This window comes from Lepisosteus oculatus, chromosome 21, assembly GCF_040954835.1.
Source record: "Lepisosteus oculatus isolate fLepOcu1 chromosome 21, fLepOcu1.hap2, whole genome shotgun sequence".
In the NCBI taxonomy this organism is placed as follows: Eukaryota; Metazoa; Chordata; class Actinopteri; order Semionotiformes; family Lepisosteidae; genus Lepisosteus; species Lepisosteus oculatus.
Window position 1 is genome coordinate 9,623,779 of NC_090716.1, and position 16,612 is coordinate 9,640,390.

Genomic DNA, 16,612 nt, shown 5'->3' on the forward strand with positions numbered 1-16,612 from the left:
ATATCATATTTTATGTTTTCCTTAATATTACCAATAATGCGACTATTAATACATGTTTTCATGATCAATCGTATAAAAATAGTATGAATGGTAGATACATTCACTAAGTTATTGATTATCTCAGTGTTTTCCTTAATGATTAACGACCGACCGCGAACCTCACCGGGAAAAGCGAGTGGAATTGGACGAGGGGATGGAGACGGGCCGGCTGGCACCTGCAGGGGGCGCTGTGTGAATTCGGCGGGGTGATTTCCGGGGGGGACTCTCTTGCCTCGATCTGAAAGATTGCTGATGACAGTGCGAAAGGTAAAAGGTCACTGATCTGTCACCGGTCAGGAGCCGGGCTGAACTTCATAGAGAGAAATTGGTTTTTTTTTTAACACGCCTCGCTGGAAACCTGATTTAGAAAAGAAAATTCAAAGCTTCCTAAGTCGTAGTGTGCTTTTTCCTTAGCCGAAAATGGCCAAGAAGCGAAGAGACAAGCCAGAGATGGACGGCAATTCGCCAGAATCATCATTGGATGAAGAAAGAAAAGAAAAACAGGGAGAAACCATTAAAGGTAGTGAAATAGAGAGGGACAGTTCACAGTGTAATTCGGTTAGCATTTGAAAATGCGCGTTTTCAAAGTCATTTCTGTATAGTGTTACGATATTCACATTTCGGACATAAGGCGATTAACATTTATCAAATCCTAATCAATTTCCATATGCTGCATGTCTTATGTTTTTTCAACTTCATGGTTTACACTGTAGAACCCAAGGGAAACGTGGGATTTTGTATTTATTTATCTGGGCGCTTAACCAGACGTTTTCAGCGTAAATCGAGAGGTTGCGAGATTACATCATAGTCCTAAATCGAGTTTTTTGTAGTAACAGATATTTGTTCTAGTATAGTGTTGAATAGAAAAATGCTTACTGCTCTGTATTTATTCACTTCTGGCAAAATGTACACCAAGACCGAAAAAAGTCACTCGTTTTTCACGTCAAGCAGGTGAGCTTTCATCTCCCAGTAACCGATGATATTGTTTAATGGTTATGTCGTGAAGGAACTGTTGGTTTAGATGACGGTAGTTACTGTAGTTGAGTTAGATATCTGGTAGGGGGCAAAGGCTCTGTTGGGAAACGCACGCTGTTATAATTTAAAGAAATGTTCGAGTATAAACCTTTATAGTTATATGCTGAGAAAACTGATAAGAGTTAGGTCTAAACGTCGGACTCACATGCAGTAGATAAATGTATCATTATCAGCACGAAAAGGAAATAATGTAATAACGTAATTAATGAATGTGGTAATAGGAAATGAAGCAACACAGCTTTGATTCCATTGGTCTGCAGTCATCCTAAACATGTGATATAACAGAAGTGTAGGAGATATCCATTAGCTGCAGCTGACGATAAAGGGTATTTTGTCTTGTGATAGTATAGAGGGAAACTATTTTTGAATGTCTGTTTTTTGTTAAATCTATAAAGGACATATTACTTGTGGAACCTGCCGGCTGGGGCAGACACAAACAGTCAGAAGCACAGTTGTTCTACAGTGGTCCCAAATTGTGCTTTTAAATAACTTCACTCATTTACTGTACCATTAATGCTGGAGTGAGCTGTTGGTGTCCTCTGGTGACAACATGTTAATGACTCCCAAAGGTGAGAGCAGGTGATGCAAAGCTCAGTAAGCTGTTGCGTTTCTATACAGCGCGCTGTGCAGAAGCACACATGCAATTATTTGGTTCAAGGTTCTTTACAGTTTTTATCTGAAGGGCACTGTGTTTATTCTTGTAATACATGTTTACCATTTATATTGTTTTATTTTAAATAACTCTAGAAAACACAAAGTATAAGCCTGCTGAAATACTTTCGGAGCGCCGCCCCAAAACAAACGTTACATTAAAATTATTCTGGAAGTTGTGGCTGTCCAGGATGATTTCAGCATGTGTAAACAATTGGGCTCGTCTGAGAACATCATCCTTTTTCAGCATCTGTATTACTATAATTGCTTTCGAAGTCACTGCAGTCACAAAGTACAGTGATGTTGAGTCATGGCCATTCCATTGTGGGTGAGCTTGGTTGCTATAATCATGTCTCTGATGCCCAGTTTTGTCAGAAAATGTAGTTGTTGTTGCTATTTGGAAGCAACCTGTCAGGCCACCCCTTAAAACTGGACAGTCCTGTTTTTGGGTCTCTGCATATGTTTGCCAAGATCTGGATAAATCGTTAGTGCTTCCCAACAGTCAACACATCACTGTGTATGCAACAAGCTTTTAATCACTGCAAAGTCACAAGATGATTTTTCGTACAATGTAGCGTATCCGTTTGGCTCAGGATGTTCTCCTATGCTGGGAAAATCGCACAGTGATAAGAAAAAGTGAAGGGACAGGATGTTGTTGTTGTGGGTATTTTATGAATTCATTGTAATATTCCCCTGAGTGTTGTGCTTCTGAAGTTGAAGAAAGCATAATGCTTTTAAGATGAGATTTGGAACAAATTCTTCAGGTGTGGAAGAAGGCTGAAGAGGGCTCCACGGCCGAAACGTTGTGTTCTCTTTCTTCTTTTTTTCAGCATGGAATAAACCAATTACTTGTTCCTTTACAGCCTACGCATGCTGACGCAGCTACCCACCTGAACTACTTCTAATAAGGTCTCTTTCTCTCCAGGACAATTGTCTTCTAAAGGGGGGTCAGCCCGCATGTCCCTCCTTATCTTAGTGTCCATCTTCCTGTGTGCTGCCTCAGTCATGTACATGGTGTACCAGAATTTCCCGGAACTGAGCGAGTAAGATTCTTTCCTTCCTCTTTTTAATGGATGACTTTCTGCATAGTCTAAAGTTCCATGTGTTGAATGTCTTTTTTTACACTATTAAAATTAAATAAATTCAGTGTGAGCATGGGACAGATCTTTGGAGAACAGATATCAAAAAGCAGTATTAAAAAAAATCTAATTTAGAGTATATGCAGCAACATACATCATTAAAATTCTGGTAGATTGTTACAGAATCACTTTTCAGCAAGTTGCCTTTTCTCATGAGGCTGTAATTTAACGTGTGTTGATGTCCTGTTGGATTATTTTGGCTCTGACACCTGTGTGTTATCCTGCTTATGCACCAAAAAGGGTTTAGGAGCAAGGCAAACAATACCAATGTTTTGTGCTCATTTGAAAATCCTTTTTACATGGTTATTGTGAGCTGCAGAGGCAGATTTCTTTTCTCTTTCCTCAACAGTGATGAGCGGGAGAAGATGAAAATCCCCAAAGACATGGATGACGCTAAAGCACTAGGAACAGTGCTGTCAAAATACAAAGACACCTACTACACTCAAGTGCTGGTAGCATATTTCGCCACTTATGTCTTGTATCCTTTGTCAGAAAGTTAACAATAAAGTAAGAGGCCCCTTAGACAAGTGGTTAGGTCTTTGAGCTTCAGCTCAGTCCCCGTTTCTTAAACCCTTGACCAACCTGCTTTCTCCTAGTTGCTCCAATTTAATAATAATAATAATAATAATAATAATTGCTTACACTTATATAGCGCTTTTTCTGGACACTCCACTCAAAGCGCTTTACAGGTAATGGGGACTCCCCTCCACCACCACCAATGTGCAGCATCCACCTGGATGATGCGACGGCAGCCATAGTGCGCCAGAACGCTCACCACACATCAGCTATCAGTGGGGAGGAGAGCAGAGTAATGAAGCCAATTCACAGAGGGGGATTGTTAGGAGGCCATGATTGATAACAGCCGATGGGGAAATTTGGCCACGATGCCGGGGTTACACCCCTACTCTTTTCAAGAAACACCCTGGGATTTTTAATGACCACAGAGAGTCAGGACCTCGGTTTTACGTCTCATCCGAAGGACGGCGCCTGTTTACAGTATAGTGTCCCCGTCACTACACTGGGGCATTAGGACCCACATGAGCAGCAGGGTGAGCGCCCCCTGTTGGCCCCACTAACACCTCTTCCAGCAGCAACCTTAGTTTTTCCCAGCAATTTTCAGCAATTTATCCAGGTAAATTGCTGAGGGGAACTTTGTGATGGACCAGCATCCCATTCCTTAGGGGGTCATGTATTCTTGGCCGGTTTAAAGCAGCAGAACCCAGGAAAAACTCTGACCCAATGAGTCACTAGCCTCAGAGATGGACTTTACCTGCCTGAGTTAAAAAGCTGTTTTAAAGTCTGTTAGATCAATCATCTAGTTTATCTGGCTAAACATTTACAGGGTGGTTACTAAGATATGCAGTGCCACTGTTCCACAACTAACAGGAAGGCAGTGAGATACCATCTGAGGCTCTACTCGAAGAAACAAGTTGTTCTCAGCCTGGCTGCCCGTGTGTAGGAGTGCAGCGTGGCCTTGACTCCCACTGTAATAAGGACACTAGTGGACACAATAGAAACGCAGTACAGAGTGTGACTTAGAGGTTGCAGCATTTGTACTTGTTGTTTCAGTACGAGATTGTTTCTGAATAGAAAGTGAGACTTTTTAAATTGTGTGATTATGGATTCTCTGCTGAATTAGCTTAATTTCTGAATGTATAAATTCACGGCACTATGACTTAATCTCAGACACCCAGCAAATGGAGATGGTTGTGTGTATTAGTGGGTTGCACTCTGGAGTAAATGAGCACCAGAGAAAGTTGTTTTTAATAAAATGCCAGACAGATGATAATAATAATAATAATAATTCAGGTGGGTAGCTGCGTCAGCATGCGTAGGCTGCAAAGGAACAAGTAATAGGTTTATTCCATGCTGAAAAAAAGAAGAAAGAGAAAACAACGTTTCGGCCGTGGAGCCTTCTTCTGCCCACTGAAGCTAAGCAGGGTTGATCCTGGTCAGTACCCAGATGTGTGACCTCCTGAGAAGCTATGGTTGCTGCTGGAAGTGGTGTTAGTGGGACCAGTGGGGGGCGCCCACCCTGCGGTCTGTGTGTGCCCTAGTGCCCTGGTATAGTGGTGGGGACACTATACTGTAGTGGGCGGTGTCTTTCAGATGAGACGTTAAACCGAGGTCCTGACTCTCTGTGGTCATTAAAGATCCCCGGGCGTTTCTCGGTAGGGAGAGTAGGGAGTTACCCCGCTGTCAGGGCCAAATTTCCCCCCTCGGCCTTTACAGTGACCTCCAAATTGTCCCCATGTATGAGTGGCTTGCACTGGCCCTGTGATGGACTGGCGCCCTGTCCAGGGTGTACCCTGCCTTGTGCTCGTTGCTTGCCGGGTAGGCTCCGGCTTCCTGCAACACCATGTGGTATAGAGCGGTTTGGCAAATGACATGACATTTAAACATATTGTTTTTTTATCTTAATTCTCTACTTAAGGGGAGATTTCTTCCTCTTAATAAAAAAAGATGATTTTCACATCTTTGAGCAAATATTTTTTTCTTCAGATTTTAGCTTCTTTATCTTTATATAACATTGTTGTCCATCCAAAAGGGTGGAAATTTGTCTTTGGCATCATTATAAAAACTTAAAAAAAAACACAACTCAACATAAAATAAATACACGTTTAAAAACAAACAATATTTCTAGCCATGCAACAAGACATGTACACATGCACACATCTCATTCTGCCCATATTGCATTATCTTTGCATTAATCTGATAACCTTGTACAGGAAACAGTCACTTAGCTGTGTTTGTTTTCACCAGTGTTCTCCTCTAATAGAAGTCCATTTACTGCAGGATGCACAATGAAAGCTATAACTAAACCGAACATTTTCTGACTAGGATTTACAAAGGAAGTGAAGATTTTAGGATTTATGAAGACTTATGAAGAAGAGGGAAGGCAGGATTTGATTTGAGTTGAGTACTGTGACAGACGAAGAAGTAGCTGGAAGATTGGCTGATGTTAGCAGTGGACGACAAGACAAGAGGCTGTGACTTCGTGAAGTGGGGAGATGCTAGCCTTGGGGCCATTAGTGAGAAGAGCAGCTCAGCAGGAGATGTGATTTAAGAAAGGCTGGGGGGAGCACTGTGGGGGATGGGTAAAGCTCAGAGCCTTTTGTTCTTTTGTGAATGCCAGTGTGGTGCTGAGTTAACCAATTGCATGATGCAAAGAGAAGATTAGTGGAACCCCCTTTCGTTGTGAGATAATCTCTTTGCAAAGAGCTACTGAACCGAAAATTAACTTCAGAGGTTCATCAGTAGTTTTTGTAACTGAGGGATTTAGTGCAGTTTCTAGAACTCTCCCCACAAAACTGTAGATGGAGGCTGAAAAAAATTCCGTTCCAAAAGGAGGGCCTTGGGGACATGTTGGTAACTAGTAGATTTGGTTTTGGTATCTGGCCTGCTTAAAAAAAACACATCCTTGTTAAAAATGTAATCATGGGTAATTCTGTGCACACGAGACAGCAGAAAGATGTTTTTGTTAAGGCTAAGATCAATTGAATTAAAAAAGACATTTTAAAATGATTTCAGTTTATTGCAGTTTAACTGCGCATTTTGAACCTTAATTTAAATGAATCATAAAAATCAATGTGATAAAGCCATGAAGCAAGCGGTTTATATGTGCAGTGCAGTTATGCATCAAAATGGATGTGTAACTAAATCTATTATTGGCAAAGATCATTTGCATTAAGCAGAATAATTTGAAATGATAATAAATTCATTGAACATCGCTCCGTAAAAGTGCATCCAGGTATATTGAACCAGGAACTGGTAAATGAAATTGTGAACACGATTTGCAGATTCACAATCACTGGCAGCACTTCTGAGAAGCATGCACATTATCTTTAAGAGGTCGGGAGAACATTGTTTCTGCACTTCACACCTTTATCACATTTTGGATAGCGTCTGCTCTTGATAATACATCATGACATGCTGCTTTGAAATTAAGAGCTGGATCCGGGGTGGTTTTTCCACAGAATGTAATGGAAAGCACTGTGGAGATGACTGCTGCATAGCCGTGTTCCATAGCTGTAAATTCTGGATCAGAAAAGTAGTCCCTTTTTGGGGTGTTAAATGTTCAGTCAAAGATTGAAGTGAGGAAGCCTGTGATTGGAATTACGAGGAAGTCTTTATTTCCCATTCCCCATGACCTGCCCTTTCTCATGAGAGGCCAATGGGATGAATGAATGAGACTGACCCTGCTGGCAAAGCCTGCAGTGACCAGCTCAATTTAAAGAAGTCAAAAGATTGTGCTGTAACCTCACAATCTGTGACACGACCAGAGGCTGCAGCAAACAGGCTATGAAAAAAACTGGGCCTGATTTCTGCTAAAATGGGACCTGTATCACAAAAGAACACAGTATATCTCTGCAGAGTACTGTGTACTACAGTTGGTTGTAGTTGATTAATTGTGGGCAGACTTGTGACTGTAGCTGTGATTGCCTGTTTTGTGTGACAGTCTCAAGGTTGGTATTGGGGATGTACTCACTCATCTTTCCTGTGTAATGCTAGTTAGTTCAAAATAAGTCGATAAATGACAACTGTACCCCTTGATCATCAGCACAGAAGTCTGTTGAAAATAACTGAACCACATTATTCAAATACAGTAAATGTAGTTTAGTCCCAAATGACGTTGTCTGAATGTGATCTGATTTTTTACACTAGATATGAACTTCTTGAAGGCAGCCTGTTCCATCATGTTTAGAAAAAATGGAAATCGGTAATTATTGTGAGAGCATTTGCCTCTCAATTATTTTATCGGAAGGTTTTATTTTCTTAGTGGTGACCATTTCAATTCCTGCAGGATGATGTCAAATTGATCTTTGGTATGTTTGTTTTAAGTTATTGCATTTGAATTATTAAAATATGATAAAATATTTAGCTGAGAACAGGCCACTTTTCTTTTTATAAAAGCCCAGAAGATGTGCATCTAATTCCAGTAATCACACTTTTTATCTCAGTCTTAAATAACCTAGCACACCAAGTTGAAGATAAAAAATATTTTTTGAAAGGGATTTTTTAAAAGAAGAAATAAATTAATCATGATTGTTTCCTAATAGTTTTATTCTGTTGCGTTTTCCATCAGAACAGGCGTGCTTCCTTTCTTCAGCTACATAGTGCCACCTGGTGATGACAATTCTCACATGTTCAGCTAACGGTGTTAAGTATAGTACTTTGGCTATATAACAGTCTTATTTTATATCCCATTTCAATATTCTTCTTTCTGTCCCCAGTCTTTAATTATATGCTTCCAAACTGTGGTATTTTCAATTGCGATAATATATTTTCATTTGGTGACAGACATCCTGTAGTCGTATTGAAGGTGTAATTCAAGTGCTTGGCTAGTCTTTTTTTTTCTGGTTGATTAGTTGTAGACAACCAAATTTATTCTTCGCGTGAATTACGCTTTCATTAATTCTGATTGTTACACCCTTGGCTGAGATGCTTAGCCTGGGAGTTGCTGGAAGTTGTTTCTCACTGTTAATCTAATTGCATTTCCCAGTAGCTTATTTGTTAATTTTATACTAACGACCTGCCCATTGTGTCTGAAGAAGGGCTTGGAGTCAGTCTAATGAATTTCCATTCGAAGCACAGAGTCTATATTTTGTATAGGTCTACAGGTGCATTGCTGAATTTTTTAAAACTTCTTTGACGTTTAAAACAGAAGTCATATAGTTGACCTCTGAATCTGACACTATTAAGTGTTGAAGTGACCAATGAAGCACGTTAAAATATATTGTTAAAAATATACTGTCTATATAACAATAGCTCATGGCATTTTTAATCACAGTTGTCCAAAATAATCATACAGCCCACAGCTGACAAACAAATCTTAGAGAGTTCTGAATTACTATGATATCTGTAGTTAGTAGTTATTTAATAATACAAGTAGGGAGCTGCATCAGCATGTGTAGGCTGCAAAGGAACAAGTGAAGACTCCACAGGCGAAACGTTGTTTCTTTTCTTCACTTTTCAGCATGGAATAAACCTTTGCTTGTTCCTTTATTAATAATAGTTCTGAGTACTGTATTTGTGAAGTGCTTTACATGTAGGAGAGGACCTTCTTCATACACAACCTACAAAGCGAGTTTTGTTCACAAGGTAAAATGTCACCTGCCACAGTTATAAAACGGGGTAATTGCTCTCGAGCTGTTTAAGAGCTGTTTAGGGGTAATGAGCTTGTGATGTTTGTTTGATTAGGGAGCCAGACCTAAGCTGAGAAATGATGTGTGAAGCGGGGTGAGACAGGAGACGGAGACCGATGGCCGCGGGGGTGGAGACGGGCCCTGGGAGTAAGTAGTGAGAGAGTGAGAATGCTTCTCAACAGGCAGGCGCTGAGCCCGTTACAGACGGAGCCGCCTGAGACTTGCCCTTTTAGTTCACGCCTCAGGGGTGGCGCTGTGACACGAAGTCACGCTCGAGTCCTGGTGTGGGCCGAGCTGCATTCATGGCACGAACGCTTTCCTTCTGTTGCAAGCAGTTGTCCAGGAATCATGCATTTCTGCTGTTTTTGAGCTGTTGCCTTGACTTTGCTGCCTCAGCCTCCAGACATTTGCTATTCCAGGATCTATTTTCCTGAGCATCCTGTCGGGATACCTCTACCCATTCCCACTGGCTCTGTTTCTGGTTTGCCTGGTAAGTGGCGCAGCAGGCATTAAACCCCCTTCACCTGCTTTTTAAATCTCAGTTATGGATGTCTGCAGATGTTCACTTGTGTGCAGTTTTGTGAAAGGCCAGTGATTTATAAACACTGTTTATACAAATAATCCAGTGGGTGAGTCAAATGTAAATTGTGTTCTTCTAATGCTTATAGCTGTTTTGTTTAAAACATTAAAGGGTAAGTATATAACGATTCTGAACTGACCATCTTTACACAGAATTTCTCGGTGAAAGAAGGGTTAAACCTAAGGGAACTCTCAAGTGGCCTAGCTGGTAAAAGCACTGGCCTGAGAGCTGGATGAGCTATTATTAGTTATTGGCTACTCCCAATCAGTAACTGGCAATTCTAAATTTTTAAAAAAGTAATGTGCAAAATTGAGTGTCCTAGCATTTTAAGCTTGTTTATTAAGATATACAAGGGATAGTGTATGCAGTGAATATTAATGTACTATTTGATTTGGGGTCTCTGAAGAACAAATACTTCCATCAAAACCCACGTATTGGAGATGTTGGTTTTCATTGAAATTAATTACAGTGAAGCTCGTAAAGTAGTGATTAAGCTTATGTCGAGGTGCAGTGGAGTCGTTTCCTTCAACCACTCCCGCTTCTGAAGCGATTTCAGGTCGGCACATGAAATTCTTGCAGCTGATTTCTGTGTTCAGTGATTTACATGATTAACAGTAATTAATACCTTGTCTGTGCGTCTGTGGCCCTGACTCTTCTCTTCCTAGTGCTCAGGCCTCGGAGCCTCTTTCTGTTACATGCTGTCGTATCTGGTGGGCAGACCGGTGGTCTACAAATATTTAACGGAAAAGGCAACTAAATGGTCCCAGCAGGTAACATTTTCTGGAATTGTTGGTTTTTTTCCCAGTTATTTTCCCAGTTGAAATGTTACAAAACAGATGTGCTTTCTAAAGCTTTGGATAAAGACTGAAAGGCTAGAGCTTCTTGCCAGGAAATCTTGGCTGCTCCTGAATCTGTGATTTCAGTGGATGAGTCAGCTAAGAGCAGGTTAATGGGGGTCGGAGCAGAAGGAGAGCATCATGCTTTCAGATGACATGGGATCATGCAGGGGCCCAGCAGAGCAGCACTGCACACACTGAGCAGCCTGCATCTGTTTACTGAGGTTTTTATTATACAGAAACGGCTTCCAAATTCCAGCGTTAGGGTAAATTATGTCAAAATGTATTGAAATGTTAAAACTTTAGATTTTCAATTTAAACTAGTAGCCTAAGGTGAAAAAACTTTGCATTAGACCCGTAATGTTGCAAGAATATAAAACATGTGACTGACAACACTTTGTTAGTTGCCAATTTTGCATCTGCAATTGCTTATTTGGGTACTTATTCTCTTTGTTGCAGGTTGACAAGCACAGAGAACATCTTATTAATTACATCATCTTCCTGAGAATCACTCCTTTCCTTCCTAACTGGTTTATTAACATCACTTCACCTGTCATCAATGTTCCTTTGGGAGTCTTTTTTGTGGGGACATTTGTTGGTAAGAGCTGAGTGCATGTTGCTTAATCTGAGCTTTATTGTGACTTAAATTAATCAACTTTTAGTTCTGTGCTCTAGGCCAATGGGTCCCAAGGAGAGACAGGGGGACTTCTGTACCAGGGCTGAGAACCACCGCTGTACTAAGGGTCCACTGTAGACTTCAGCCTGGGTCCTGGAGGCCAATGTCTCTGCAGGTTTTAAAGCACCAGTACTATAACTGGTCCAGTGAAGAATTAAGTGCTGAGTTGTATTGAAAACCAGAACAAACACTAGCCCTCCAGGACTGCTGTATCAAATTAGAAACCACAGCTTTTGTTCCCGTTGATTGAAACAGTAACTATAATAAGGGTGGGTTTATATTAAAAAGAACAAATGGTGTAACATTCCAGCTTTATCAGTACTGTAGTGTTTTTTCTCGGATGCTCGGATTCATTTGGAAAGTTAGGCTATATTCTTAGACACTGAAGACAGGGAGTGTTTTGAACAAAACCAAAAAAAGTAAGATCTTTATTTTTACATGTTTAACTCCCAGATTTATAGTCTGCTAATTTGTGTTTCATTTTGTCAATGCAAGACATGAATATTTAGAAACAGTTTGCTCAGGTTGTAGCTACTGTAGTTTTTTACAGTAATGCATGGCTCCATCTAGTGGACACTGGGGGAATCCAGCATATTGGATTAAAGTAGTAATCAAATCTTAAAATATTTATATTTATCAAGACAAAGGTGACCATCGTTCTTTTCGTGGCAGTAAATGCCTTTTAATAAGTTTTAGCTTGATTATTTAATCATTCAGGTTACGGCAACGCGTGTTGTTACTAAATTCTCTTAGCTGATTTGATTAACATTTCCCACAGAAGAGCAAGTACTCACGGGTTGGACCTGTCAGTTGTTGCACATAAAGAACTAAACAAACCTCAAGTCCATCCTGTTTGATCGATTTAAAAATGGGCTATTCTGTCACATTTCCAGAAATTCTGTCGACTCTGGGTTGCTCTGTATTTCTGAGATAAGACTGTGCTCCGTTAAACAGCATGCATTCTGTTGCAATGCACCAAGATTATGCAGTTCTCTTCCAAGGTTATACAGAGACCCTGACTTTAATGTTTGGTTTTTAAATCATGTTAAATCGTGACTCAGTTGTTATCCAAACATTCTGTCTTATTCTAGTATTTACTCTCCACTTATTTCTAATGATTGGAACTGATCACTCAATTAAGCAAGCAATCTGTTTAAGGAAACTCTGGGCCTTGAGGGCACTCTGTGGAGAGATCTGCAGGCCATCCTGCAGGGAAGGGTATTCAAATATTTACTCAATTTAACAAGCCTCCCAGGAACACAGTGCTTGGTGAGATGGTTCTGAAAGGCAGTGCGTGAAATAAAATGTTAATTATCTGCCCTCTGTTTCGCTCCAGGAGTGGCTCCTCCATCGTTCGTGGCGATAAACGCCGGGACGACTCTGTACAAGCTCACCACTGCCGGGGAGGCTGTGTCCTGGAACTCCCTGGCTGTGCTGGGGGTCCTGGCTGTCCTCTCCATCCTTCCGGTCTGCTTCCAGAAGAAGCTGCAGCAGAAGCTGGAGTAGCCCGGCCCTGGATCACCCTGTCCGTCAGCTCTCGGCTCACCTCTCAGGTCCCTCTGGAGCTTCCTGGCCGGCAGTGAGGCAAACCCGTCTCCACCGCCGCCACGAGCCGCGCAGTTCTGAAACCTCGCGTTCACCCAAAGGACGGGGCTGCTCTCTCGGTGACTCCAGACCTGTTCTTTTTTTAAAGTCTTGCTTTATTGACTCTGCGTTTAGAAGCTGCTGGGGAGGAAAAGAAAACCTCCGCCAAGCGCACGGTGAATAAAGAAAGTCAGACAGTTTAGTGGCTTGAATAAAACTCATGTTTTTATTTTTGCCGGTTAAACAGACACTCACCCCTCCGCTGCCTCCTCTTGTCTTTTCACAAAGCATTGGTCTCTCTGAAGACCTTTTGTATGTGATTTTTTTTAAATGGGATATTTTTAAATATTTATTTCAGAGACTTTTTGTCCATACTTGATTGTAAAAAAAACAACAAATTTGAGTAAACGGAAGCAATATCTTTAAAATTAGTCGTTTTACCATCATCAGTCTGTGGCAAGCACTCGTTTGCTTAATCGACAGCTGTGTGTGAAACACTGGTAGAACAAAAGGAAGATCGGTATTCATTTTTGGTGAACCTTCTTTTATTCATACTGTTGTTCTTAAATCCATACTTTCATTCAAATCTTTCCTATACTAAAGATGTAATTATACATCTCATAATTGGAAAATTAAAATCTATCTCTCTTCCCAAGCACCCTAGTAAGTCTTAGTTTTTGAAGGTGGACTAGAATTAACAGACAGACTGCTCAAGCCTCCTCAGAAATCTGTTATCATAGCAACAGGCAAGCTGGTAAAAGATCTGATCATTATTGCTGTGGCAAGAAGGTCAAAGTGGCTTACATGTGCAGAGTATGTTCTGATTTAGTATAGAAGAGCACGAATATGGGCCTCTCCCTGGATATGACTGGATTCCATCACAGGTTACCGCCTGAACAGCACAGGGGAAGTAACTGACTGGAGCCTTGAGCCTGCGAGGCTCTGAATGAGTCTAGGACCCTAACAGCTAACCCATGCTCTGGGGTTTACTCTGGGAACAAGCCATATCTTGAAATGGATTTGTCTGGGCATTATGGAAATGGTTTTGGATGTTGTTACCCCAGTCTGACATAATGTGCTACTGAGAAGAAAGAGGGAATTGAGGAGAGAGTTAATCTCCTTTGTTTCTCCTAGTATTCGATCTCTGATTGTTTTCTTCTGTTTCTTCTTTGAGTCCTTTGCAGGTGTCTGTTAAAGTCCTTTTTGACATACTGGTACTTTAAAATGAGCTGCGGGTTCGTCTCGCACACGGAAGTGTTTCCCAAGGCCTCCTTCTCCAATATTTCTCAAGTCGTTTCGTGACCAGGGGTGCTGGTCTGTTTTCCTGTTGGGGCGTCACTGTGTTCGCAGAAGCATCTTCTTGCTCGCTCCCCCGAGCTTTGTGTCCAGTAACCCGCTCTGAGAGAATTCAGAACCAAGTGCTTCAGCTCTTGGCACTTCCTGCTTCTCAGCCCTGTATCATTCAGAGGGCCTGCACACTGCTCTTGGAAACCCCATTGTCAACGTTTCATCTCTTGCTATTTTGTGCTCTGCCATGATGTGACGTACTGTATTATTTACCAGATTAGTCAAATTGATGGTCGGGTGTTTAAGTGCGCTCCATGTGTTATGATTTCAAAGACCTTTGTGGGGTTTTTTTTTTAAACATTGGCTGTCACGCTTCTTGCCAGATTCAAATTCATGGGGTGGAGGTCTATTCAAATGTTAATGTGGAACTAAAGTGAATTCTCTGGGTTTCAACAAGTGTTTTAGATTGTCTGCTGAAACTGCCCCCTTCCTGAAAGTAACAAAGAATCCACAAGAGGTGGTTTCAATTAGCACATACCTGGGGTGTTACTGTTGCTTCCTCAAACCTGACAGGCCAGGTTCTAATTATACCAAGATAAGATCTCTGTGCTGAATTGCCTTTTTCCCAGCAATGTGGTCTGGTTTCATTTTCCACTGCTGTCCCCCAGACCACTTTTTTGAAAGTTTTTCTTACAGAGTTTATTTTCTGGTCTTTGTCAACGTAAAGGAGAGTTTGTTTCAAAGATTTACATCAAAGGACAGAAATTTTGGTAAAATGTAATAGAAATATTATCTGGTAAACACAGTTACTCTTCAGTTTTACGTGTTTGTTGCAGGACTATTAAAAAACATTTTTTTTTTGCTGTAGGTATTAACCTGATAAGAGTATCATGTAGTTTATAGCTTATATATGGAATCCAAATTTAATTTAAAATTATTTTATAATTTAGTTGGAGATTCTTCTAAGGAGTTATGATATTCAGACTTTATTGTGTTGTCTTAAACTACCACACAATATTAAATTGTAGTAGATGTTGGAAAGAAACAGTCGAGGCTGTTTAGGTGGTGCTTGTTCATGTTAGAAGAGAAACTGCCTTTTCATGGAGTAACAAATATTTGCCAACATTTTAAATGTCAAAGCTGTACTATAAAAGGGAAACCTTTCCGATTTACTCGTAAACTGTTGGAACTCTTAGGGTCTGGATCATTTAGCTGGTTACCTAGAACTTATACAATTTGTTGACATTTTACACCCAACTGTATCAGTATCTGCATAGTATCTTTGTCCTCTACGTACTCTTGTAGATTTTGAAAAAACATTTTTCAAACCTTCTGAGCTTGATCTCTATCAATTAAAATGGGATACTTCATAACACATATTTGTACTATTAGAAAAATGTTTGCAGGTCAGGAATAGTAAAACACACCAGGTGAATATATCTCTAAATAGTGGTTGCAATATTCAGTTTATATTCAGTTCGTTTCCTGTACAGGCGTGTGGTGAGCAAGATGATTGAATATGTCCACTGTTCTGTTCATGTGTAAAAAGGTCCATCGGTAAACTACAGTATTAAATTGTGCTCCTGAAATATGTAATGCAGTATGATCCATATTTATAAATGCTTTCATTAAGTCTTTTTCCCCAACGTCACAAAAAAGTTTTATTATTCATATATTTATTAAAAAAACTAATAAAAATCACATTTGGAATTTAAGCTGTTGTCTTCATTGAGTCAATACTTAAATACTTTTATTACAAGAGACCCGGGATTGTGACACAGGGCACCTACATCTGTGTTAAAGAGGATGAACAAGTTCCCTTGTGTTCTTCTATATAAAAAGAAACCTCCTCCCCACTGTTTTTTTTTCACGAATCATCTGGGGAAAGTAGCCAAAGTGTGATTAACTGAATGGATATGTGGGGCTGGAGTCACGACTGAAGTTGTTTTTTCACTTCTAACTCTGAGTGCAGGCTGTGTTCCACTGAGCCGTTTTCTCAGTCTCTCCTCAATCGGAGGGAAAACTGCCGGTCTCTTCTTCCTCACTCTGCTCTTCGTGAGCGGCTCTGAATGGAGACTCGTGCACAATGCCCGACAATGCAGCTCTGCACTTGCCATTTTCCCACTAGGCTGAAACAAACTTGGTAAAACAAAGTCATTTGAAGGGAAGTATTAAATGTTGAAGTTTGCATTGCCTGCATGGCAAGTAGTTCAGACAGAAATGAAAGAAGAATGCCAGATTCTGATCTTTCATAAAACAGAAATACAGGTGTTGAGAAGAATTCATCTGAATGTTACATTTGTATTCACCTTTCAAAGATGGTAACAAGGTGAGTGTGAATTAAGGCATTTTGCAATTTATGAAGGGCAGGCTGCAAACATGGATTACAGTGCAGGGCCTTGGGAACTTGCCAAAGATAAAATGAATTCTTCCAAAAGCCTGTTTACTTCTATTTTTTCCTTCGAGTGCTTATTGAAGTACATTTATCATGGATTTTGTGGGAATGGGGGATCAAGGCAATTCATTTCCACCGGCAGTAGGAAGGCGGTGAGACATATTTTTATGGATAACATTTCATACATTTTCTGCTTTGCCAAGAACAGGGGCTCCCAGTCCAACCCGGCTCTGTTACACACGTG

The 16,612-nt window shown here is 40.6% G+C and overlaps 1 protein-coding gene across 2 annotated transcripts; it reads left to right on the top strand.

Annotated features, from left to right (window-relative positions):
• Positions 1-295: 295 nt before the first annotated feature.
• On the top strand, positions 296-15,688 carry tmem41b (transmembrane protein 41B). Of its 2 annotated transcripts, none has more exons than XM_006642608.3 (7): positions 296-559; positions 2,651-2,768; positions 3,214-3,342; positions 9,407-9,500; positions 10,256-10,360; positions 10,886-11,024; positions 12,439-15,688. In XM_006642608.3, the coding sequence occupies exons 1-7, from the start codon at positions 460-462 to the stop codon at positions 12,606-12,608; spliced, it is 855 nt and encodes a 284-aa protein (XP_006642671.2). In that variant the 5' UTR covers positions 296-459; the 3' UTR covers positions 12,609-15,688. The 2 variants fall into 2 exon arrangements, with proteins under 2 accessions (XP_006642671.2, XP_015193683.1); XM_015338197.2 differs by lacking the exon at positions 296-559 and adding an exon at positions 618-990.
• Positions 15,689-16,612: the final 924 nt, after the last annotated feature.